Source organism: Mus musculus, chromosome 13, assembly GCF_000001635.26.
Source record: "Mus musculus strain C57BL/6J chromosome 13, GRCm38.p6 C57BL/6J".
In the NCBI taxonomy this organism is placed as follows: Eukaryota; Metazoa; Chordata; class Mammalia; order Rodentia; family Muridae; genus Mus; species Mus musculus.
Genome location: NC_000079.6, coordinates 56521393 through 56548559, shown reverse-complemented (window position 1 = coordinate 56548559; position 27167 = coordinate 56521393). Strand labels below are relative to the sequence as shown.

The 27167-nt window shown below is 43.3% G+C and overlaps 2 protein-coding genes across 8 annotated transcripts; one reads left to right on the top strand and one right to left on the bottom strand.

Annotated features, from left to right (window-relative positions):
* On the top strand, positions 1–18826 carry Lect2 (leukocyte cell-derived chemotaxin 2). Of its 2 annotated transcripts, XM_011244489.3 has the most exons (5): positions 1–243; positions 1666–1762; positions 2796–2941; positions 18334–18412; positions 18607–18826. In XM_011244489.3, exons 1-4 carry the CDS (start codon positions 198–200, stop codon positions 18402–18404), a joined length of 360 nt encoding a protein of 119 aa, XP_011242791.1. In that variant the 5' UTR covers positions 1–197; the 3' UTR covers positions 18405–18412; positions 18607–18826. The 2 variants fall into 2 exon arrangements, with proteins under 2 accessions (XP_011242791.1, NP_034832.2); NM_010702.2 differs by lacking the exons at positions 18334–18412; positions 18607–18826 and adding an exon at positions 5689–6100 and having other exon boundaries at positions 22–243.
* Positions 10662–26172, bottom strand: Fbxl21 (F-box and leucine-rich repeat protein 21). 6 transcript variants are annotated; one of them, NM_178674.5, is made up of 7 exons: positions 25938–26088; positions 24957–25050; positions 22788–22918; positions 21279–21645; positions 20720–20842; positions 16096–16267; positions 10662–11736 (listed from the first exon to the last, which is right to left on the bottom strand). In NM_178674.5, exons 4-7 carry the CDS (start codon positions 21642–21644, stop codon positions 11093–11095), a joined length of 1305 nt encoding a protein of 434 aa, NP_848789.2. In that variant the 5' UTR covers position 21645; positions 22788–22918; positions 24957–25050; positions 25938–26088; the 3' UTR covers positions 10662–11092. The 6 variants fall into 6 exon arrangements, with proteins under 6 accessions (NP_848789.2, NP_001333661.1, XP_011242809.1 ...); XM_011244507.3 differs by lacking the exons at positions 10662–11736; positions 22788–22918 and adding exons at positions 13726–14380; positions 14900–14971 and having other exon boundaries at positions 25938–26172; NM_001346732.1 differs by lacking the exon at positions 22788–22918.
* Positions 26173–27167: the final 995 nt, after the last annotated feature.

The window sequence follows — 27167 nt, the reverse complement described above, 5'->3', positions numbered from 1 at the left end:
TGGCCGGCCGAGGTCTCAGTGGGATCAGACAGCTCTCCACGGAATGTTACAGTTTAACCCGACTCATCTTGCTTTCTGTGTCTCTTACTAGATCTCGGAGAGACATAAATTACCAGAGAAGATTCACTCATTCCGGGGGTGACCCTGTGTGCATGGAGCAGGTCTAACTAGAGGAAGAAACAAGAAGCAGAACCTAGATGATTCCCACAACAATCCTCATTTCAGCTGCTTTGCTTTCCTCTGGTAAGTCCAACAAGGACGACATTAGAATCCTGGCTAACTTAGGAATTATGTACCCAATTTACCCCTGACTTCAGGCATAGACTTAAAAGTCAATCATAGCAGAATGCAACATGAAATTCTGTATTAACAAGTAAAGGTGGAGTAGGTGGGGATGGTGTAGCGGATGGAGCAGGTGGATTTTTCTGACATCTCTTCCTGATGCTCTGATTCTTCACTCAGGCAATGTAAACTCAGAGCAGGGAGACTTCCAGACAAGCCTTGAGTCCTGGCCTGGAACTTAATCACTAACACCTCCCCCAGCCCCACCTCTCCTCACCAAAACCCCTAGAAGATGAAGAAAGTCTCAAGTGAGACTTAGATGTGGGAAGTTCCTGATGCAGAGGCTGGCTTGGGATGAAGGCAAAGTCCCCTTGGTGCTCCCAGCAGGCAAGACAAAGCTCCCCACGAGATTCCTCAGATGCCAGGACAATGCTGGTTCCGCACGGCTATAACCTGATCATAGCATTCATTTGAAGCTTAGCTCCACATTAGAAGGCTCTAAGACTCACATTCGAAGTTATAGTAATGAATACACTTAATAGCCATATCCTGTAGCTTATCTTCACAGCATATATATTAGTGAAGAGTAAAATGGCTTTAAAGAAAACCAATCATTAAATCAGCAGGCTCTTGCTTTTGCTTCAAAGTGAGAGGCTAAAACTGTCAACTGTACCCCTGTGACTATTAATTCTGGGACTCAGGGATTCAATACGACTAACATTACTTAAGAGAGTAAAGGGTAAGCTGCACTTAAAAGTTTGCACAGCATATAGTGAGAGAGACAGCGCCTCTGACCGTGTTTACTCTTCGGAACCTTCACACAGTCATCTCAGCTCCTGTCCCAGCATCCTCTGGGTCTCACTTCAGGCTAACTGTGGTTCGTCACTTTTGATCCTGTCTCAAATATCCACTTCTATGTTTGCGAAAATAAGATTTAGTTCACGCTGCGTGAAGTGGGCACGTTCAGAGTATGGCTCATTTGTGAGTTGAACATTTGCTTGGATGCCACTCTTAGACCTGATTGTAAACCATTTTGAGGTTCCTGCACAGCTTCCTACGGTTTGTCTGTTTTTTAAGCTGAGCTCCTTTCTTTCGCTTAGCCATAGCGGTCCACAGATCTGGTAGCAAACAAAGGAACATTGAAAAGCACACTATATACCTTGTATTCATGAACAATTTCAAGCAGTGATATAATGGAGGCTCCTACTTATAAATAAGGATTTTATATCCCACAGAATTACATAGCCAGGGGACTATGTTTTATATCTGAATCAGCTATCCATAGGAAAAACTAACCAAAGGAGGTGGGATTAGACCCCAGTGTCCTGGAGAGACATACAGAAGAAACACAGGCTGCCCACGACTCACATTTCTCCTCTGCAGCCCTAGCAGGACCATGGGCTAACATATGTGCCAGCAAATCTTCCAACGAGATCCGGACGTGTGACAGCTATGGCTGTGGACAGTACTCTGCTCAAAGGTATGAACGACCACAAACAGCTGCCATGTTGTTGGTTCCTCTCTTCTTGAATTGTCTGAGTCCTGTGTTTCCTAGAGAGCCCACAGTAACCTCCCTCTGACAGGCAGAAGCCATGCTGTGTGCAGCTATGACTATATTTGTAGCAACTTCCAAAATTCTGCTTCAAGGATGGGGTCTGCACTGGAGACAGAGCCAGAAAGAAGGGAAAGGAATCAAAGCAATGTTGTTGTTATTGTTGTTAGTTGTTATTATTCTTGTTGTTATTGATATTGTTGGTATTGATGTTCTTATTGTTGTTGTTGATGTTGTGTTATTGTTGTTGATGTTGTGTTGTTGTTATTGTTGATGTTGTTGGTATTGTTGATGTTATTATATTGTTGATGTTGTTGTCATTGATATTGTTATTGATGTTGATGCTGTTATTGTTGATGTTACTGTTGTTGTTATTATTATTGTTGAGATTTGACAAGCCTGAAAGGAAGTTTATAAGTACTTTTGCTATGAGGAAAAAAAAACTTGGAAAACACATGATATTTGCTATACATTAGGGTTCCCTAAATCGATAACTTTTTAAATTGGTTTTGAGAGGAAGTGGTACTAGGCTCAGTGGTACAGCCCTGGCCTAGTACCCAGCAGGCCCTGGGTTTGACTCCCAACAATGAAAAATAAAAGGCCTCGAAGGAGTCAAGATTCAAAAAATATATTTGTACACGTTGTTTTCCAAATACCACATAATAATGATAATATTATTATAAACCTTAAACATTATTGTTGTTGTTGTTCTTACTATCTAAGGCTTATTGTAAATCAAATATGATTTTTAAATAATTCAATCTTTATAATATGATCATTAGTGCATGTGGACAGAGAGACTAAAACTGGGCTAAACAGAGTAAAATATCCCGTGCACTGCAACATCTTCTGGCTGCTTCAAGTTTTGATGCCCAAGGCTGGGAGCTGTGCACCAAGAACACAATCCTGGCAATGCCTTTTCCTGGGACACCCCCTCTGATGGCACTTATTTATATTCTAGAACCCAAAGGCATCACCCAGGTGTGGACGTCCTGTGCTCGGATGGATCTGTGGTGTATGCACCATTCACTGGGAAGATAGTGGGCCAGGAGAAACCCTATAGAAACAAAAATGCCATCAATGATGGCATTCGACTGTCTGGAAGAGGTAAGAGTATCAATCTGGGACACGGTCCAGGTGCTGAGGCTTAGTTATTTAATACAGGTTCCAAACACAGAAGTTTCATGTTTCTTCCAAGATAGTAAGATCTAGAACATACAGGACAACCCAAGCACAAAACAGAAGGTGCCTCATATTTCCCCAAAGCCTGTCTATGTAAAAAGATCACCAACCTCCACAGCTGACCTGGCTGTCCCCTTCTGTGGCCCAGGTATTTTTGCTTAGAAGATTGTCTGGGCAGAACTGATATTCACAACAGACACACACACCTCCATTTACCAGAATCCCACAATTCACTAACTTCTGCAGCAGTTGAATGCAAACTATTTCTGAATGCCTCTGTTTGGTAAGGCTGGTCCCCAGGGTCTGCACTGGCTTTGTTCATTTGAATTCTATTGAGATCCAATATGTGAACAAAACTGTCCATTGTGCAAGAGTGGAATTCCATGAGCTGTTAACATTTGGGCAACAAGACAGAACAGGACCAGCCTCCCAGACACCCCCTGTGCTGGCAGGGACAGTCACCAACCACCAGCACGTTAGTCTGGCCTGTCTGGAAAGATAGGTAGAATGAAGCAGTCTGCCCTATTTCCTATGAGGTTCCTTAAATTACCTGTCACGGTTGAGAAATTTACCCTGCCCCGTGTTCTTACATCTGTGCTCACTCTTTTTGATTTTACAATGAATAATACAGCTTATTAAGAAGGGGAGAGCATTCCTGATCATGGACGTGGGCTAATGAGCTGAGCATAAAATCCCCAAAGGCCCACGTTCATTCTTGTGTTATACGGACTCCATTTTAGATGGACACTATAGTAACTTCCAGTTTTAGGAAAAAAGTTGCTAGGAATGTTCTGGTGCCTGTGGTAGTGCTAAGGTCAGAGGCTAGAGTAGTGTGCACACTAGCTCTATCACTGGGCTATGCATGGCCAGTCCCTCCTGCACTGTGCGCGCGCACGTGTGTGTGTGTGTGTGTGTGTGTGTGTGTGTGTGTGTGTAAGTTCCTGTGTGCAAGAGGACATGCATGTATGTGCATGCAATGAGTGCATATGGAGGCCACAGGACAACCTTGCCTGTTTTTCCTCAGGTGCTGTCTATTTTGGTTTTCTTTTCCTTCAATTTTTGACATTTATCGACTTAACTTTGTGCATGTGTCTGTGAGTAGGTGAGGATAACCAGGAAGGCTTTAGGAGGCCACCCATCTATTCCTTCCTAGGGTCACAGGATCTGTCAGGTTTGGATGAATCTGATTACTTTGTTATCTCTTAGTCACCTTGACCTTGGCTTTGGCTAGAAAGAGACACAGTTTAACGACACCAATTTCTGCTGACATTTAAGCAACAGAAAACAGTCAGGAAATAGCTCTTCAAAGGCTTGGGGTCCCTCAAAGGCTTGGTGATGAGTTGTCCCTTGGAACGCCGCCCCCCTCCCTTTACTGTGACAATAAATAAATAAATAAATAAATAAATAAATAAATAAATAAAAATACAGCTTGTCAGGCAGAAAGGCCAGGCCAGTGGGAGCATGGTGCGACTGCTCGCATTGGATCTGCAGTTGGGAAGCAGAGATTAATTCTGGCGCTCCCCACGCTCCTCCTCCCTTCTCCTTTCTGCAGTCTGAGCCCTGTGCCCGTGGGGCTGCTCATATTAGGAAGAGCCTTTTCTCCTTGGTTAGACCTCTGTGGGAATCCTTTTGACTGTCTTCTAATGGTTCTAACTCCAGTCAGACGGACAGCCAAGATTAACCATCACACCGCCACAGAAGTGACATAGATGTAATTACAAGATGAGGCTGGGGAGAGAGGCTGCTCTGTAAAATCTGTGTCCCTCAAGCACAAGAACTGAGTGGCGCCTCCTTAACCCACATCTAAAACCCAACACGGCAGTATGCCCTTTAACCCCAGCACTGGAGAGGTCCAGGCAGAGGACCCCTGGGACTTGCTGACCAACCAGCCTAGCGTAATGGGTGAGCTTCAAGCCAATCACACACACACACACACACACACACACACACACACACTGAGACAACAATCACAAGGCAGAGAGAGAGCTAACTGGAAATAGAGCAGACTTATGAAATTTCCAAAAGCCCACTTCCTGGGACATGCCTCTTCTGACAAGGCCATGCCTCCTAACTCTTTCCAAACAGTTCCAACTGGAGACCAGGCATTCAAATATATGAGTCTACAGGGGCTGTTCTCAGTCAAATTACCCATGAGCTGAAATAACTCTTTCCTGCAGTCAGACTAGGGGCCTACTGGGTCAGCTGATCAATGCATCCATGTATTGGGGTTCATCTTCAAGTGGTCCCAGGGCATCCCACCTGCCTGTGGCTGCTTCTCTGGTTCCAGATTTCACTGTAGCCAGCATGCTCAGAGCTCATCAGTGTGCTGTCATACCTAGTGTGTATTTTCAGCTGTAGGAGATACTGCCCATACCGTTTCCCAAAGTGGCTGTTTGGAACAAGGTATCTTATTGGCCCAACATTTGGTCAATAGGCTAGGCAGGCTGGCCGGAAAGTGCATCAGCAGGAAGACATCTTCCTCTACCTCCCCAGGGCAGAGATTGCAGGCACATACTACAACTCTCAATGACTTCACTTGTTATTGGGATAAAATCCAGATTCCCAGGCCTACAAGGCAAGTGCTATACCAATGAACTTATTCCTAGCCCCATGTTTTAAATTTCTGACTCAAGGCTACAGAAGCCCAAATAATCTCTTCATTTTTCTTTTAGGTTTTTGTGTCAAAATTTTCTACATTAAGCCAATTAAGTATAAAGGTTCTATCAAAAAGGGGGAGAAGCTGGGCACCTTGCTGCCCCTGCAGAAAGTTTACCCGGGCATCCAGTCGCATGTACACGTTGAAAACTGCGACTCCAGTGACCCCACAGCATACCTGTAAGCAGAGACAAAGGCCAGATCTTCTAAATTCAAAGCCATCTCAGAAACTGGGACATGCCCTGCTCCCGAAGAAACGTGCATTCTAACAGAAACATAAATCTGTGTAAACACTCACAACCCTGATTCCAAGTCATCACCGCTCTGACGGGTGGGCTCTGGTCGGCCTGCCACCTCAAGGGCCAGGGAGTTTGACATTTTCGATTTTTAGGTTCTGGTGACTGAGATAAATGAATGACCTCTCATGTGTCCTGTGTTTCTGAGATCTCTGAACCAGCCACTTCTCTGCCCAGTGAGAAAGAGCCTAAAGGGCCTTCCATGACACAAGAATGAAGAGTTGCTCACAAGGCCTCATACAGCACATGTAATAAACACAAGCTGACAAAACAGGAGGCTGTTCTTAGCTAGGGTGATGTATTCTCACCAATGCTCTTACCTTGTCACAGGGATAAGGTTGGCTGGCCTTGCTATCCACACTCTTTCCTGCTCTGCAAGAGTAACAGGTTCCTATAAGTGAATGGTGGCATCTTCCCTAAAGAGGCATATTCGGGATCGCAATGAGGCTGCATACAGGCAGGAGTGTCAGGATGGAAAAGAAACTACCCTTAACTAATGTGTCACATGAGCTGAGTCAGGTGGCCTCGTCCAGTGACACCGTATGCACACCAAAACTTCCTTCCATATACCACCATGTATACCATTACCCAATGATATATTCTATATCATTCTTTCTTAGTGGTGCTGATAGGAAGCACGCAAGAGAAAACAAACGCACATAAACGTGCAAAGGAAGAGATGAACTCTGACTTCAAGTTGGTCAATAAGACATGACTACACTGGAGCAATCATCTAGAAATCTCCCTCATGAAACTCCGCTTAAGTCCTTTTCAAATATACAATGGCTCCATCCTAACTTGTAGATATGGTAAAGGAAAGACAATCAATAGACTTTTATTACTGGAGAAATGACTCCATTTTTTTCCTATGTACAATAATAGTCATGAAAACACTATTTGTCAAGGTAAAACCAGGGATACTCCAAGTGCCCTTTAACAGAGACAGATTTTAAAGACCAGGCCATAATTACAGAGCCAAAAATTACACAGCCTTCAGAATGAATGGAGCGCCGTTAAATATAACAATGTATACAAATCATAGAGATATACAGCGATTGAAGAAAAATAAATTCACACAAAGCAGGATGCTCTTTTTATAAGGTCAATTCAGATAAACCAGCATAATTTCCAAGAACACAGAGAGGAGATCAAATTAAGGAAGAAAGGAAGGAAATAATGGCCTGAATACCTCAGGGTGGGAGAGAGCAGAGCCACACGTGACGCTCAGCCACTGCAGTGGCAGATGTGCAGGCACGGGTGTTCATGAGTACTTCTTGTGAATGAATACTGTGTCACATAAGCAGCTGCACATACATGCCTGCATGTGGCTACAAGAGCTAGTGATGGTTCCCAGGCACGGAAGGACCCACTGCACAGTCAGCACACATACACACTCATGCATATATGTATGTATGTATGTATGTATGTATGTATATGTATATACATGTACATATACATATATACATGTACATATACATATACACATACACACATATACATATACACATACACACACACACACACACACACACATATATATATATATATATATATATATATATATATATATGTGGGTCTGTATCATTATCCACCAAGTCACAATATCTATGTAAGACTAGTACATCAAGAATTTTTAAAGTATATATATATTTTTTTCCATCACTGTCCAGTCCAATGACTTCCTGTATTGCTCACGGGTGTCCAACAAGTTAGGATTGTTTCAAGAGATTACATTTGCTTTCAGTAGATAAGAATCGCATTCCTGCTGAAGACATGGAAGTGCGTGCTATGTAGGCTCTGAAGGCACGTGGAAGGGCTGTGAATTCTCTGAACAGTGAAGTTGAGCTCAGCTTGCCAGCTAAGCAACATTCCGGAACGGTGCTTAGGAGGCAAAGCACAGTTATACATGGAAACCAAGCTGATTCCCCAGAATAGGGAAGGAGAATGCCCACAGAGCAGAGCAGGAGATCTGCCTTTGCCTGCCATTCACACCCTTTTGATAGAAATGGATCCAAGGAGCTGAAGGAGTTTACAGCCCCATAGGAGGAACAACAGTATGAACTAACCAGTACCCACAGAACTCCCAGGGACTAAACCACTAATCAAAGAGAACACAAGGAGGGACTCAAGGCTTCATTCAGCCCCATATGTAGCAGAGGATGGCCTTGTGCGACATCAGTGAGAGGAGAGGCCCTTGGTCTTGTAAAGGCTTGATGCCCCAGTGTAGAGGAATGCCAAGACAGGGAAGTAGGTGTGAGTGGGTTAGTGGGCAGGGGGAGGGAGGAGGGAGGGTGGGATGGGGGGGGTTGGAGGGGAAATGAGGAAAGGAGATAAAATTTGAAATGTAAATAAAGAAAATATCTAATAAAAAGAAAAAAAAACAAAAGAAAGGAAGGAAGGAAGGAAGGAAGGAAGGAAGGAAGGAAGGAAGGAAGGAAGGAAGGGACTGTGATCAAAAAAAAGAAAGAAAAAAAAAAGAAATTCTAGGTCTGGACAAAGACCATCCGTCTTAGGAAGCCCTAGAACACAGCGCCCTTAGTGCACCATGTCAGAGCGGTTCTCGGGTTCAGATACCAAGTTCAAAAGAGAAAGTACAATGTAACTTGATTTTCTTCATAAAAATTACTATAACACACACCTCAAAGATGTGGTGCCAGACATTGCTGGGTTTGATAGCTGAAAGTTAATATGAGTAAAATATTTTATTTTGAAAATGCTTTTAGTTAGTTGTAGAAAATGAATTTAATGGAACAGCAAGGTGAGTCACTAATTCAAGAGGTTAGGCCCACAGAATGACTTCTGTCAGGGGGAAATTTATCACACTCAGGGGCACAACAGCAATGCAAATGCCCTGAAAACAGGCTCACCCTCCTGACTCATCTCCCCGTATCATGCAAGGGCCACAGGAAGAAAAGGGGGGAGGGAGGGAGGATCCTGCGTTTGTCTTCTTCAGTCTGATGTACAGACTCTCCACTCTCTCCACTTGCTTTTGCCCACAAAACTACCGGGAAGTTCCCAGAATTTCTCAACAAACACAAACAAATATCTTTAACACGAGCAGGCATGCAAATAGGCCTACTGTGACAAAAACTTATGGTCGCTCATCTGATGAGAGCCTCCGCTCCGCTCCCAGGTACAGCAGTGCCCAGGCTTCCAGAGGACAAGGCTGTGCTTCCCCGGGGCAGGTGGTTAACACTGCGTTTTCTAGCGTTCTTCTCAGCTGTCTTTAAAATGCTCTGTCCTTCCTTCCACAAACCTAGGAGGCAACCAACTGTGGGAATGGACATGAATTACAGAACTCAGATCGCTCTGTGTTCTCCGTGATTCATCATGAGGTTCCCACGGGAGGCCACTCAAAATTACTTAGAGCAGAACAGCTCATCTTCTTGGAGAGGCCAGGGTCTTCCTTTTCTGGTGCTACCAGGCTGTGGGGAGAACCACCTCTTGGTGGCTCTTCTCTAATCCCTGCTCTGCTGCTTCAGCCTCTAGGGCAAGCACCAATGGCACTGGGTCACCTTTCTGTGCAGGTGTGCACAGCATTGTCCAGTGAGGTCACAGGCCTATCCAATTCGGTATTCACTTTGCCCTGACCACAGCTCCCTTGCAGTTAAGCCATCTCTCTTAAGCCTGTGGTGCTGTTTCAAGCTTTAAACTATGGCATGCCTTTCTGGGATCTTACAGGATATGTGAGAACTCTGATGTGCAGTGGTGGGAACTCTGTCTTTGAGAAAGGTTTGATTGTTATTCTTACCCAGTACTTCACTATAGCTACACACAGTTCTAAGAATGTGGAACACTCACATGCACGGGAGATGCCTGCTCACAGAGCTCACACGAGTGAGTATGAGTGAGGACAGACCGCTTTCCAAACTATTTATAAACTACAATAAATCCTGAGTGCTTAGTAGGTGAGGATACATTTTTATGATGAAAAATACTCAAAACTGGAAAATAATGAACATTTCTTTTCGGTGAAAGCTGACTTCTAGTAGTAACTGTACACACACAAAAAAATAACAGCGATCTTGGACCGGCAGAGTTTACAGTACAATGAAATAAACAGACCATAATGAGACAGATCAGACACAGCACAGCAGTGTGTGCTACAAAGGAGAGCAAACACTCGGGATGTGAACGAAGGGTCTGACCCGGGAGCTGGGAAGACCTCAAGGATGACATCCAGTAGCAAGTGCCTCAGGGGAAAGATCTGAGGAAGCTCAGAGAGAGGGCAGTTGAGGAACAGAGAAGGTGGGAGGTGGGCAAAGGGTAGGCACAGTGGCTGGCAACAAAGCCAAGTGCCTAGGCAACTGTTAAGACTGATCTTCATTCTGAAGACAAGCTGGTGACGGATGCTACCAGTGTTACTAATTAAATGACAGGCCACCTGTGCGAGGGACAAGGTGCAGCCCCAGATCAACAGCAGCAGGCCAGTAATCACTGGTTCCCACCCCCCCCCCCCACAAAACTTACCTCTGTACCCATACTGTGCACTTCAGTAAGAACCAGTATCTTGCTGTATCGTTATGAAATGAATATGACTGAATCTTAACATAATGTCAACTGCCCTCCAAATTAATCTAAAAATGAAATTTAAGTACTTTAGAATTCAAAGATGCTTACCGACGAAATCACAAGATGCTAAATATTTTGTAAGTATTCCTCTATAATGGTACCTTGATTTTCAACAGTATTTTGTAAAACATGTATTGGTACCCAAATGAACCAGATAAAATTAAAATAATAAGGTTGTAACATAAAAATATGTCATTTAAAGGGATCTAATACCATACATAATAATTATATATTAGTTATAAGTTTAATGTAAATTTACTTAGTAAGCTAAAATAGGCTTGTAAAGGTTGAGAAGTCTATACACATCTTAGACATCTGTAGTCTACCCTATTAAACATCTAATACACACAGTATCTGTGTCCTACTGACAAAGATCTCTGTTCAAATTTGTTATATTGTTTTCAAATGATTCTGCAGCAACCAATTAAGATAACTTGCAAACAGCAAATATTTAACCTAAATTACTTGAGCAGCTCCTCTCAAAATTTACATTTGTGTAACACGGACAATAGCTAACCCTACTAACAGAAAATTCAGCATCTTTGGTAGCTGGTTACCAGATGGGCATCACATCCGGAAACCACACTCTTCCCAGGTGCTTAGAGACTTCAGTGTGGACTTCATCTGGGGTGTACCTGTCGTCAGGGACCAGAACTTCCTCCATGATAGACAGCTGGGTGAGCCTTCTGCCACAGAGTCTCACAAACTCTACAAATGCGCTGCAGCTGACTTCACACTCACTCAGGCCCAAGGAGGTTAGATTTTTACAATGCTTGGCAATACGGATGAGTTCACTGTCCAGGGGCAGAAGGCCATTGGCACACACCACTAACTCGATCAGCCTCGGGCAGTTAAGACCTATCCGGCCCAGGATGGCTCTGCTTACTGAACGTCCGAAATAAAGGTGAGTGACGGGGGTTTCCTCTTTGAAGAATGCCTCAAACTCTTCTTCATACAAGAAGAAGTACATGACGACGTTCACTCTCGGGGAGTGTTTGATCAGTGCGTCCCAGCTGCGTTTCTTAATAGAATGGAACTTGATCTGCCCCGGGTTTTCACTCACAACGTCTATCCGGAGATGTTCGAGGTTCACGTGAGTCTCGCTGGAGAGCGCAAGGAGAATTTCGTCGCTCAGAATGTAGTAATTCAGGGCCAGCTCTCGGAGGCCCTGACAGTGGTCCGCCACACAGAGGATCCCTGCGGGAAGTTGGGGGAAACCCTTATGCACAAAGAATCGCACGGATTCTAAAACAGACTTTGTAAATTTAAATTTTCTGTTATTTTACTACGCAAAGGATAAGTAATGATGTTTGAGAAAATGGTTGCTAAAATATATCATTTTCTGTGTGTAAGTTAATTTAAGTTTTCCCCAAACCCTTATACACTGCTGTGGAAGGGAGGATACAAAGGGGTGCCACTCCACCCAAAAGGCCAACTCAGCATACCAGAGACTTGGGCAACCATGTGGACTGACACACCACTCCTATCAGCCAAGACAGGGAAACAGCCTAGGTGTCCATCACAGATGGATGGGTAAAGAAACTGAGGAACAGGGTGGGTATGGGGGACTTTTGGTATAGCATTGGAAATGTAAATGAGCTAAATACCTAATAAAAATGGGAAAAAAAAGAAACTGAGGAACACACACACACACACACAAACAGTGACTTTTACTGAGTCGTAAGGGAGAATGATATTGTGACATAATCAACAAAATGAATCAACCCGGAAATCATGTTACAGGTAATCAGACAGATTCAGAAAGATACATTTCACACTTCACTTTCTAACACACTCAGAGTTTATAAACTCACAGAGAGAGAGAGAGAGAGAGAGAGAGAGAGAGAGAGAGCACATGTCCTAAAGGTGTCCCAGTTTCCTTCTAGATAACAGTCCATCTTGAGGGAAGACACAGCAGGGACCCAGAGGATGCTGTTTATCAGTTGGCTTCCCTGACTCACTCAGTCTGCTTTTCCACCCAGGGACACCCACCCTGAGGTGGTGCCACTGCAGTAGAACCACATCAATTATTAATCAAGGAATGCCCCACAGACTTGTCTTTGGGCCAATATGATGGAGGTGTTCTCTCTCTTCTCTCTCTCTCTCTCTCTGGGTGTGTGTGTCAGATTTATTTATTTTATGTATATGAATACACCATAACTATCTTCAGACACACCAGAAGAGGGCATCGGATCCCATTACAGATAGTTGTGAGCCACCATGTGGTTGCTGGGGGAATTGAAGTCAGGACCCCTAGAAGAGCAGTCAGTGCTCTTAACTGCTGAGCCATCTCTCCAGCCCACAGGTGTTTTCTCAACTGAAGTTCCCGTTTCCCAGATGACCTTAGCTTCGGATAGCTGAAGAAAAAAAAATCTATGTAGCATGAGAGAGGGCTAGGAAAAGGAAGAAAGACGTGGGGAAAACAGGAGAGAGAGGAGGGGTACCGGTGACATGAAAGCAGAGGGGTGGGAGGTGGAGGGAGGGGGCCAAGGGAGGAGGCAGGCAAACAGGCACAAAGAATAATAGCCACGTGTCTATGTGAGAAGACCCACTCCTTTGAAGTGTTAATTTAAACTTAACTAGAAAAGAAAAAAGAAACTACAGACCCACCTTCCTGATGAACACGGATGCCAAAATTCTCAACCAAATACCTGCAAACCTCAGGGGTTAATGAGTTTGCTGTGCTGCCAAGAGGACCCCAGACCGTGTGAGGTTGGATGTGGCCATGTGTCTGCCATTCTAGGACTCCTAGATGGACCGCAGAGATGAGGAATGTCCCAGAAGCCCCTGGGCCACCTGACCTGGTGTACACTGTGGCAAGCAAGATGCCCTGTCTCAAACAAGTTGGAAAGGGGTTTTGACAAAATGCCCCATTCCTCCATTGCAGTGACAAGAACCAGGCATGGGGACATGAGGGATCCCGGGGCTGCTTCAGACTGTCTGCAGCAGCTGACTGTGATTTGCCTCATGCTCTAGCAGAGGTGTGTTTTTGCCAGCTGCTGATAGTTTCTGCAACTGTATGATGTCTGGAATTCTGGGAACTTTTTCAGGGGGTGTATAAATACGAGGACCCCGAGAGGCAGGACCATTGTTGGTCTTTGGAAATGGGGGGGGAGGTTGGTTGTAGTTTGTTAATATTGTTGCTCAAATAAGAAACAAAAGAAGAAAAAAGTAGATTCAAGGATCTCTTTCTTTCTCTCTTATTTACTATTAGGAGTTAAAAAGGGGGGGGGATAAAGGGTGGGGAAAAGAGAACCCACCATGTAGCAAATAAGAGCTACACTTCATGATAAAAGTCTTGAAGAAACTGGCAACCAAAGAAATGTATCTCAACAGAATGAAGGCTGCATATGATGAACCTATAGCTGACTTTATAGGAATGGGAAAACGCCAAGTCGTTCTGACTAACACGAGGAACAGAGCAAGGCTGCTCACTTTCTCCTCTCTTGCTGTCGGAATAGAAACCGTACAACATTAGAAAGAGATGCAAATAAAGGAATATAAATGAGCATGCTAGAAGTTTCGTGGCACATTTGACTCAAACAGGAGTCATGTGGGGAGAGGTAATCTCAACTGAGAAAATACCCCCATCAGACAGACCTGTGAGTATGCCTGAGGTAAATCTTCTTAATTAGTGATTTATGTTGGAATGCCAAGCCTATTGTGGGTGGAGCCATGCTGGGTAGGTGGTCGTGGGGTGTATAAAATGTAGGCTGAGCAGGCCACAGGAAGCCAGCCATTAACCAGCATTCCTTGCTCCTCTGTGACCTCTGTATCCTTTCCTGTCTCCGGGTTCCTGCCTTGAGTTCCTGCCATGATGTCTCTGGATACGGACTCCAAGCTGGAAGATAAAGGAAACCCTTTCTTCTCCAAGTTTCTGGTCACTGCGTTTTCTCACAGCAACAGATAGATTCCCCGATCAAGACAACAGGGATGGAGGGAAAGTCCCGGCAGATGGCATGCTTCTCCACACAACTCTACCAGAAACCTCCAGAGCTGATGAACGGCGACAGAAAGTGGCAGGGTACAAAGCGAACAAACAGAAGTCAATCCCCTTTCCTACATACCAGTAACCAATGTGCAGAGGAAGAAATCACGTTCGCAACACGTTCACAATTGCCCTTGCCCCATGCACACCCTGGAATGAACCAAACCAGGGAAGCAAAAACAACATCCATGAAAACTTCAAAACATTCGAGAGAGAAAGCGAAGGAGACCCCGGAGGCTGGAGCACGTGCTCTGGCGGCAGGATGCAGACAAACCACGCTGAAACAGAGATGCAATATCCGGCAAGGTATCTTTCATAAAGCTTCCACGTGCTACAAAGGCTTGAGGTGCTGGGCGGGGTCAACAGTCTTACCCAGCTATGAATCCTGCGTGCTGCAACCTCCACTAGGCAAAAAGTGCCCGCTGATACCATAGTGGCATGACCCTTATGGAAATAACCAACCACTTTTTAATCAAATCTGCGGCCTCCTCCACAGAAAAGAACGGATGCTTGGTGCTGTAACCTGTTTAAAAGCTGATGGTTGGTAGGGATCTAGCATGGATGTGTCTACTGTCATTCTGCTGAACAGGCTTGCTATGCCCATCAAACTGACATCTAAATATTTATCCTACACTCATGGGTTAGTGCTGTGTAGCCCTGATCAGAGACACCCCATTTTGTAGTGGACAGCAGTTACTGCAGAGACTTTAGCTGGTAAAGGAATTGAGCATATAAGTGACTTTGGAGTGTTCAACCCTAAACAGAGTATCTAAAGACTAGGGAAAGACTGCAGAAGAGGCAGGTGGAAAGAATGCAAGAGCTGGGCATGGTGGCACATGCCTTTAATCCCAGCACTCGGGAGGCAGAGGCAGGCAGATTTCTGTTCAAGGCCAGCCTGGTCTACAGAGTGAGTTCCAGGATATCCAGGGCTACACAGAGAAACCCTGTCTCGGAAAACCAAAAAAAAAAAAAAAAAAAAAAAAAAAAAAAAATGGGATAGGGAAATATTCTGCGGAATGCTGTCCTCTGGACATGACTTTTTTTGCAGTCTGGAGCTCACAGCAGCTAAGGTTACCCATCAACATATCATCATGGGTCCCATCCCTTTCTGAGCATCTCTTTTTGTTGACTAGGCTGGGGGAAGGAGAATTTCTTCAGTGGTATTGCCACTGGTAAACTGCCCATCCACCAATAAATAGTCTCAACCCAGGCTCATGAAAGTAATCCCATTAAACTCAGTGGGTAAGAAAAAAATGGAGAGGAAATGAATTAGAAGGGGAGCTGGCTGGGAAGAAGAAGGGACTCAGGCAGGGGAGGACCAAAAGAAGATAATATATGATATACGTGCGTGAAAGTGTCAAATAGAGATCACTAATTTAGAAAAGATTAACACAAGGGGAAGGGAAAAACACTTTCTGAAGATGCACCTTACTTCTAATTTGAAGATTAAGATTGCTTTTGAGTAAAATAAATAAATTACATTTCAAAGGCATGTGCTTTTCAATAAGCAATCTACTACTACTATAACAAAAGCTCTCAATCAATTGATATAAAAAAATACAGCCTACCATCAGATGAAACGTGAGGACAGCTACTCATTTTGAGGAGTCGAAGGGTGTCACTGTTGTTAGCCACAAGAATCTTCAGGGAAGGGTCATCCACTGGCGTGTCCTCAATTTTAATCGATGATAACGATTTTGAGTTGACAAACACGACCGTAAGTGCCGACACAAAGTGAGACTTGTGTGGCGATAAGGGGAAAAGGTTATGAAAACATTATTTAAAATTCAGTTTCGATCCAGTGGCTTTAAAAAAACAGTTTGCTAAATGCTAAAAAACTCAGTAAAAACGATGACTTTATTAGGTTGTCATGGCATCACTAGCCAGTAGAAGACACTTCTATCACCTTTTTATATAAGATTTCAAGTTGAGCAGAGAGTGGGTTTCGTTATGGCAATTTCGTGCACATATATCTGTATACTTTGTTCTTGGTCATGCCCTTCTGTCTGCCATTCTCTACCCTCCCAACTTACCTGTCTCTGAGGCCCTGATCCCTTCAAACACCACTCCTGCTCTCTTGTCCTGTATATTCTTCCATTTGCCTCTCTCCCCCCTTCCCTCTCTTTCATGAGTCCCTTCTAGTTCCATGATCTCAAGCATACACACACAGAGAGGGGGAGGGGGAGTTGGGGAGAGGGGAGAGTCAGAGTCTTCATATGAGGTAAAACATGTCATATTTGTTTTCCTGAGTCTGGTCTGTTTTGTTAACATAACGACCTCCACTTCCATATATTTTCCTGCAAATACCATGACTTCACAAGCCTTCCAGACAAAAAAAATATTCTACCATGTATATAGTTCACGTATGCCCTTCATTCATCCGCCCATTGATGGACAACTAGCCTGGTTCTGCTTCCTAGCTACTGGGAACAGTAGACATGGCTACGCATGCATGTTGTGTAGGTGCCTTAGACTATACCCGAGGTACTTTCCCGCCGAGCATAACTGGATGCTATGGTGCCTCTTTGATGTATGTTCTCGCCTTCTGTAGGGGATGACGTGGATGTAGATATTTGAGCTCGGTTCTAAGTCTTACAGTCTATCCTAATGATTTCTGTACAGGTAAGAGACAGGAATCTCGTTCCATTCTTCTACCTGTGGAGGTCCAGTTTTCCGACCAACATTTGCTGACGAGGCTCTGCTATATTTTCCCAGTGTGTGTATTTGACATTCATAGAAAACCAGCTGGCTGTAGCCATCTGAGCTCCAGTTTCAGGTCTTATGTTCAGTAACACTGACTTATCTGTCTGCATTATGATAGCTCCAAGTAATTTCTGCAATTTCATTGCTCTTTCTGACTATAACTGTTTGGACAATGAGGGTTTCTTTGAGCTTCCATATGAATCACAGAATTGTTTATTTCTATTTCTGTGAATGTCGATCCAATTTTGATGGAGACCCTGTTGAATCTGTAAATCACTCTGGCTACCGTAGCTACTTCTTACACTATTAATTCTGTCATGAGGTTTCCCATCTTCTGGTATCTTCTTAAATTGCTTTTTTCACTGTCTTAAGGTTTTCATTGAAGAGACCTTTCACTGCCTTGCTCCCTGGTTAAGTTTAACTCTGAGATTTCAGGGCCTTTTGGGGGGGGGTATTATATATGGTATTATTTTTTTCTTGAATTATTCTTTCTTGACAGTTTCATTACTAATAAACAGAAAGGCTGCAGCTTTTATGTGGTGATTTTATATCTTGTTTCTTTGCTGAAGTTTGAGAGTTCTCTGAACTCTCTGGGATCTTTGAAGGATAGAAGATCCTTCTGTCCGCAAGTAGGAATAATTTGTATTCTTCCTATCCTACCTTTCTTTTACTTATTCCTCTTGTTCTTTCTTTCCTCTCTGCCTCCCTTTTATTCATTTCTCTTATTTTAGTGCTCTAGCCAAGGCTTCATACTTAATGTTGAGTGAGAGTGGTTCAAGTGAACATACTTATCGAATGTCAGAGGAATGCTAGTGGTGTTGAACTCTGACAAAGGCCTCTCATATGTGATTTCCATTTTTAAACCTATTTGTCTATTACATATGCAAAATTAATACTTGACTCCTGGTGAGAGGGAACTAATTTGTTTGTGGTGTGGATATCTTAATGTGCATATCATATTCCTATATCAAAAAGTTCCAGAGCACAACAGGAAATGGGATGCTAAGGAAGGAAGAGTCCCCAGTATCCTGTAAAGGATGCCGCAGCTATGTCAACTGAGTGACTGTGATGTCCAGTGTTGAGAGTCTTTACTTATTTTCTAGCATGGGAATTAGCTAATTATGGACCACCAGACAAGCCCAATGAAGAGTCTGCTTCTCTGTTTCATGAGTGAAGGATAAGGTTGGTTTTTTTGGTTGGGTTGGTTGTTTGTTTTTTCTTTTCTTTTCTTTTTTTTTTTTTTACATTTTGAAAGGGTTGTAAATAATCTGAAGCATTATACTGCATGCCCTAAGAACTGCATGGCACAGACTTTAATGCTCACAGAGCAAGTCTGCACGGCACGCAGCCATGTGCTTCCCTTTCTGCATTGTCAGTGCTGGCCTTCCCACGGCAGCTGAGGAGCTGAGGAGCTGAGGAGCTGAGGAGCTGAGGCAGAGCTGCTGAGGTCTCAAAACCCAGACGACGTCTTCTCTGGGCTTTTCTGACCCCTTGCCAGGAGAAATACATTTCCCCTCTCTCACTCACTTCCGTATCTTCAGACCTACGACAGTGTCTGGCACATAGTAGTCAATAAATATTTGTCCAAAGAATGAATGAAGAGCTATAGTCTTACGTTTCTTTTCTAGCAGATTTAAACAATGTAAATGGAACTAGTTACATGTTTTTGAAGTTATCGAAAAATAAAGCTTATTAATGATTTGCCCTCAAGATTGGCAGAATCCCATTTTCAGATTTGCTATTTCTGACAAAATCAGAAAGTGTGGAAACAAAATCCAAGGAAAGGTCCTTTTTCCTTCCACAAAATCAATTTTGGCTGTATTAGAGGTTCTACCAGCCCTGTTAGGATGAACACGCTGGTTTATAAACGTGTAAATATGTTGACTCACACTAATTAAAAACGGTTTTCCACATAGTAGAGGACTAAAGACCTCCTAAATTATTATAGAACTGTAACGCCTTTTCAAGAACTATAAAGTTGATCTTTTTCCCCTCTTTAATCAGCTCTGAATTAGCTGTTTTATTTTGAGGAACACTGACATCAGGCCAACCTGACGCTGTGGTTTATAAATAAGGAAGTACCTAGTTAGCACGGGTAACTTGTTATCTGATTACTTATAGAATTCTAAATCCCCAAATGACCCAGTTTTTTTTTTCCAGCATATCTCTTAAAAAGATAACAGGCTGGCAGAAAGCCTGGCCATAAAAGCCATGACCCAGTTTATAGGAGAGAAGATGTAGTTATCCCTGTCTACTGTGGGAGGTTCCCATGGGTTGGTTTTTATCAACTTCATTACCTCCATAATGAAATGCTTTTATAAAAACAAATACTATTTTAACCTGGGTTTATGGTGATTTAAAAAAAAAAAAAGGAGAGACTCTCATCCTTCAAAGTTGGAGTGTGAGAAGAAGACAATAAATGGGCTAAATTCATCATTTAAGATGGCACTGAGTACTAATGAATGATGGAAAGACAACAAAATGTCCTGCATGTGATGGTTAGCATGTGTTATCAACCTGACAGGACCTTGAATTGCCTTGGAGCCTTTGGGGATCATTGTATGTATGTATGTATGTATGTATGTATGTATGCATGTATTATGTATTATACACATGCATTATGTATGTATTTACTTATTCATTTATTTGTGTATGTTTACACATGTTCACATGCTTTTGCCCACACGTGGAGGTCAAAGGTCACCATTGCAGAAGCTGGTTCTCTGTCTGGTCTTGCCATCAGATGGGTTCTGGGAATCAAACTCAGGTTCTTCGGCTTGGCGGGAAGCGTCCTTACCCACTGAGCCATCTCGCTGCCCCGGGGATTGCCTGACCGTGTTAACTGAGGTGAGAACACTCACTGACCATGGGTAACACAGTTCCCTGGCTGGACTCCTGGACTGTGAAGGGGGATGGGAACTGAACAGCAGCATGGAGCATCCTCTGCTGCCTGAAAATGGACGCCTTGCGAGCAGATGCTTCGAGCTCCTGCTGCCCTGACTTCCTGACCGTGATGAACTATACTTCTGGACCCCCAGGGTAGGCCCTTTCTCCCTTACATTGCTTTTGACAGGTTATTTTCTCACAGCCACAGGACAAGCAACTAAGACAGGAGGAGGAGAGAGTGTGAGCTGTCGGAGAAGAACTGGTGACACACAGGTGAGGCCTAAGTGAGACAGCGGTCTCTGCATCAGACAATGCTGGTCATTTTTCAGCAACTCCGTCTTTCCTCATTGCTCATCCAGTATCACATGTTAACTGAGAGGCAGACCCTGGGGCTAGCTGGCCAGCCGCTGTAGCCTAATCAGTTAACTCCAAGCCAATGAGAAAGTCAAGTCTTAGAGGAGGGTGACAGGGTTTCTGGGTGTGACACATAGGGCTGTCGGACAGTCACATACATGTACACATACGTTCACTTACACATGCGTGGACACAAACATCATTTAGAAAGAAGTTTAGCATATCTCTCAAGGACAACAGCACTCTTACCTTGGGCACATTCATGAAACTTGGTTTGGCTGTTGAAATCAATCCCAAGGTCTGGATAGAACAATTTACCAGCTGAGAAAGGATATCACAGGCGGCTTCTGCCGACTCAGTACTGCTATCAACCTACAAGGACAATTTTAAATCTAAATATCCTGAAGGCATTTTATCAGAACTACTGGAAATGCAATTACTTCATGGAATCCAGCAACCGAGTTCTGTTCATCCCTTTCATCAGTATGAACGATTATTCTGATATAAAATGTCTGAGCTCACAAAAGGAAAAACAGAGCTGACAACACAACTCGGTAGTTCTTCATACCTTCAGCCCTTTATAATTTTCTGGGAATTAATAACAGCCCAGTGAGAAACTGAATTTTATGTCATTCAATTACAGCTTTTTTATTTCAGTCTGTGCAATAACTAGAGAAAAAAAGAGAGAGAGAGAGAGAGAGACAAGGTGGGATACAAATCCTGGAGATTTACCAAGTGCTTGAAAGCCAGGATCCAAACACAGAAAACTCGGCAACGTAAACACATGTCAACGGAAGCTGCTCTGTACCTTAAAGCTGACATACTGAAGATGTGCAGCGTGCTTTTTGATGATCTGTTGAATGAGGTCGGGATGAGTGGACTTGAAATAAGAAGTTGCTGATTGGTTCAGCTCAAACTCAAACTTCCTCCAAAGATCAGGGATGTGGAATACTTCATTCCATCTCCTGCACACGGACGAAGCCCGGGCTCGATCTATTAAAGGAAGGTACTGAAAGATCTGTAATATGACATGGTGAGGTAAAGTCCCCCAGTCCAGAAGGACAGAGAGCGCATGGGTCTGGCGGAGGGAAGAGCAGAGCCCACGTTTGGGCTGTTTCACTACTGGTGACGACTGGACAACCTTATTCACGGCAGAGAAATTATTCCTCTTCATTCTGTAAGTACCAGAAAAATGTCTGTTTGTTTCCTTTTTCGCTTTCCCACAAAGCATTTGTACTCTAATTGTATAAAATAAAATCGGAAAGGAAAGTAACCCAATAGACACAATTCTAGCAGTCATCTTACATTCCACGCATTGATTGGTGCTACTCTGTGCTACTACGAAGGACAGAGGTAAGCGCAAGCCTGCCCTCAAAACGGGGATCAGTGGCTGAACGAATGGTAATGATCCCACTGAAGTTGAGCAAGCTTCATGAGAGAACAAAGGAGAACTGCACATGGCTGTGTTTGTGAGGGGGAGATGTGGCTGGGGCGACCTCTAAGAGAAAGCATCCAAAGTAGCAAATTCCCTGTGTTGTGTTTTCCCCATGGTCAGATGCTGATCCTTACTGCATCCTCCAAAGGAAACACCACCCTGAAACTCTGTTAACCCCTCGGGAAATCTGGGAGACAGTACAACTCAAGTATAAGCACTGAAAGTCGGGAAACGTCTCAGCCGCGCCACGGACTAACCCTAAGCGACTCTAACCCTGGCTCCTCATCTGTGAAGCAGGGATCAGAGCACACATAAAGCTGCCATGAGGATTAGACCACTTGGTGTGTACAGCGCATATGCAAGAAATGCTGCAGAGTTAATAAGCCAAGCCTCAACTCTAACAGAAAACCACATGACTGGTGATGAATTTCAGGTGACAGCTTGGGCGTAAGAATTCTGGGAAGTGTGGACATAGCCAGGACAGAGTGGTTGTATTTTCATATCTGAGCCTCTGTGGTCACTAATAAAGAATGTAAGAATGGTCATTATTCTCCCCCAGAAAGCCTCTCCAGGTGTTAACTACTGGGCATACTACAAAGTATCTAACACTCTGAAGACCACACATGCCAATATATATATATTGTATATGTATATATTATATATGTATATATATATATATATATAAATTTGTCTTTGATCTTCTCATTGATTTGTGGAAGAATACAAATATTAAATACACAAAAATATTACATATACAATTATCTGAGATGCTTCATAAAGGTGAAAATAGTTCAGAACTTAACCCTGATTCACAACTTAACCCTCCCTTTGCCCATCAATCAAGGAACATAAATACAAATGCAGTGTCAGAACTGAACATACCTTCAAAGCTACTGAAATATTTATCTACAACATAAGTACATCTGTCTTGTGGTTCAGTCTGAGTGACGTGAAACATTTCTTAACCACAACATAAAGTTGGGTCCCAGAAGCAGGACTGACCTATAAAATCACTGAAAAAATATCAAAAGTCACTTTGAGTGCTTGGAAAGTTCAGTGGAAAACACAACCCTTGCCAACCAGCATCTCAAGCATCAAAGGAAGAGTCACTGCGAGCATCCCTGTGTCACTGAACAGTAACGGGTAACTTAGAGCCTGTCATGCAATGCAAGGCAACAATTCAGAGCACAGCCTACAGATGTACTCTTTACTGCTATGCACATGTGTATGTGTGTGTACATCTGTGTGTTTGTGTGTGTGTGTTCTATGTGTGTATATGTGTGCATATGTATGACTGTGTATATCTATGTGTATGTGTTCATATATGTATATGTGTATATATGTATGTGTGTATATATGTGTGTGTATATGTGTGCATGTATATGTGTGTATGTGTGTATATGTATCTGTGTATATATGTATGCATGTGAGTATATGTAGTGTATACATATGTATATGTATGTATTGTATGTGTGTACATGTGTGCATATGTATGACTGTGTATATCTATGTGTATATGTATCTGTATACATGTGTGTATATGTATCTGTGTATATATGTGTATGTATGTGCATATGTGTGTATATGTATGTGTGTTTATGTATCTGTGTATATATGTGTATATGTGAGTATATGTATGTGTGTACATATGTGTATGTATGTATGTGTTGTATGTGTGTACATGTGTGCATATGTATGACTGTGTATATCTATGTGTATATGTATCTGTGTGTATGTGTGTATATGTATCTGTGTATATATGTGTATGTATGTGCATATGTGTGTATATGTATGTGTATGTATATGTATATGTATGTATGTGTGTTTATGTATCTGTGTATATGTGTACATATGTGTATGTATGCATGTGTTGTATGTGTGTACATGTGTGCATATGTATGACTGTGTATGTCTATGTGTATATGTATCTGTGTATATGTTCATATATGTATATGTGTGTATGTGTGCATATGTATCTGTGTATATATGTGTACGTATGTGCATGTGTGTGTATATATGTATGTGTATGTATATGTATAGTAAAGGAGCAGAGGCTGGATTCTAAACTCAGAGACAGAAGACATCCATACAGTATGTTTATAACTGTTTCACTTAGTAGACTACAAATAGTTTAAATTTTACTAAATCTAGAGAAGCTATCCCTGGTATAAAAGCTTGCTAGAAAAGCAGTAAAGACAACTAAAGACTTTGTCCAAATGCCAGGTTTTGTGTAACTATCTTATAGGTCTCTACACAGGGACTGTGTTATGTATTAAATTGGTTGTCTATAACAAGAATTGCTCAATGTACTCAACTCATTACATTGCCAGTTTAGCTAACCATCCGTGTTATTAGGAGCTGAAAGATGGTTCAGTGGTTAGGAGCACTTGCTGCTCTTACAGAGGACCCAGGTTTCATTCCCAGCACCCACACATGCACCAGGCACACACGTTGTACACAGACAAAGATGCAGGCAAAGTACCAATACAAGCACGTAAATCTCTTAAAGATGTTATATTGATACCAATAATTTAGTCCAAATGCATGTTAATTTTCTCCTTACATAAATTATTAAAGCATTAACTACCCTCTCAATTACAAACTTCATATAGCACACTGAAGTAGTAGTTTTAGAATGTAAGATAAATTGATTTTATTCTTTAGAAGTACTTTTTGACCATGTGTTCATTATTTACATAATATGAATCACATTAAATTATTTATGAATATGGACCACCACTTGGTCATATTGCATTCCCATTTAATTTTTTTTAGATCTGTTTATATAAAAATTCTATCTTAAATATATGGGGGCATTTATTTAAAAAGCCTGATTTCTTTTCATGTTAAGGAAATGGATCGCTTCTTGTTTGTTTGTTTTTGGTTCTTTGAGACAGGGTTTCTCTGTGTAGCCCTGGCTGGCCTGGAACTCACTCTGTAGACCAGGTTGGCCTCTAACTCAGAAATCTGCCTGCCTCTGCCTCCCGAGTGCTGGGATTAAAGGCATGCACCACCACTGCCCTGCAATGGACCACTTCAAGGCTTTCTTACCTGAAGGTGGCTTCCAAGTTACAGTTACTGCTGAGCCAATGAAATGACACTGCCATGGGGTAATCACCGACACCCATCTGACTTCACTTCCAGTCTTGGAAAAAACCCACAAAACCATCATTTGGGCATATAATCATTTTATGCTTAGGTTATCTGTAAGTCGTTATATACATTAAGTGATTTTATTAGTAGGTTATTAATAATAGAACAGTTTTTTTGCCCATATGAAAACTAGTTTGTAGAAATATCACAACACTCTCTAGAAGTTACACTGGAAGCTATACTAAGGCTACATATCAGGCAGAAAAGCACTCTAAAAATTCACATTTTACTTAATATCTATGAAGAGATATCATGAAATTTGAAGTAGTTCATAATTACGTGTACTGGTTTATTAGCTGTATAAGTTGGCATAGCTCAAGCTTCTCTGTGGTATTAAGATATATTTACTTACAAAGTAAACTTCAATTTTTTGAATAGATAGATCTCATTTTTAAGTGCATCATCTGAAGACTCGTTTGTAAAATGCACTTGGATTGAAAACACCATTTGAGAGGCGAGGATGGCAGAGAGGCGAACAGAACTCAACCTAGACCATCCCTAGATGAGCACCGAGCAGCCTGCCCCATATCCAGGCAACCAGACTGGACCAGAAAGAGGACGCCAACCCGGGGCAGAGTTTAAAGTGTAAAAATGAATACAGATGGCATTGAAAATGTACCGCCCTAAAACTGCTCGGTGCAATTTATCTTACATCCTAACTGTCCTGAGAAACAGGGCTTGGGGTCGACCGGACCCTAGCTGAAAGCGGTGAGAGAGCTGAAAAGCCCCCGGGGACTGGGGGGATGGCTGGGCTCCGCACGCTCGGTTCCGAGCAGACTAGGTCTCGCTCCTGCCTCCACGGCCAGGCAGCTCTGGGGGTTCCTGCGGTTCGGCTCGCCCCGCCCCGCCAGCTCCCTAGTGCTGCGCCACAAATGTTACCTCCGAACGCGCTCCTGAGGGCAGCCAGCCCCAGGCAGGCCCGCCGGTCAAGCGCAGAACTCTGCGTGACGAACGCCAGCAGCTACCTTCTCAGGTGGGCGGGCTCCAGCGCCGCATAAAGCCGCGGACAGTGAGAGACTAAATGGGCATCACAGGCCAGGCCCCGCCTGCGCCACGCCCGCGCCACACCCCTCCAGGAAGCCTTGCCCCAGTGTGCTAGTGTTCAGCCTCTCGAATCCCCGCCCCCGGGAGTCTCGCTCCGCCCCCAGCCTCGCCCCCGGAAGTGGCTGCCTCTTAAAGATGCCCCGCCCCCGTCAATTCTGCCCCGCCCCCAAACGCTAAGTTTAAGTTCGGGGTTCACCGAGAGGTAGACCCTGACGCACGCCCGCGCCCCGCCCACTGATAAAAGCTCCACCTCTAGAGCCTCTGACTCTAGGTAGCCTCGCCCCGCCCCCAGCCGCTCTGTTGGAGCTGGAGGTCTCACCTAGCACATGCAGGTTCCTAGGCCTCTAGAAGTCCTTTGGTGGTCCCAGGGCCAGTGTGTGAGTGCTCCTCAAGGGATAAGCAGTATGCTTAGTGAATATTCAGTTAAATAACTGACCACTTGACCCAAACTAACAGTTCGAGTTTCCAGGTTTTAACTTGAGAAGGACACCCCACTACCATCATGCAGATGCTTGAGGGACCGTGATTGGAAGCTGCAATGATCGCCTCTCAGGTCCTGAGCTGCAGGCCAGGACTGCAGAAGGTCACCTGTGAGCTGCCAGCCTGCCAGCTCAAAAAGAATGCACAATGAGCTATGGATTTTTTTTTTTTTAAGTTTCAAAATATCAAGCCACACACAGCATTCTACGTTAACATCTAGCGTCACTCATACTCTATTTGTAATGACCAGCTTTATCACGGTACAACTGACAAATACTGGACACACCCTAGGTTTTGTTGCCTTTGAAACCATCATAGAGACAGGATAATGAACATACCATAGATGTATGTCTCCCCCAGATTCCTCTTGGTTCCTCTAATTCCCCCATCATGGTCCTCCCTCACCTGACATTTTAGATTAATTTGAAGTTCTTATTACAAATTGATTTCTGTGGTGTCTTGCTGTCAGCTCTTTTCCCTCAAGAGTTCAATTGACACAGATCTTGCCACATTTGCCTTCAAGTGATGTGGACAGACTTTTATCCCCCCCCCCGTTTTGTCCTAATTTGATCTCTTGTAGATTGT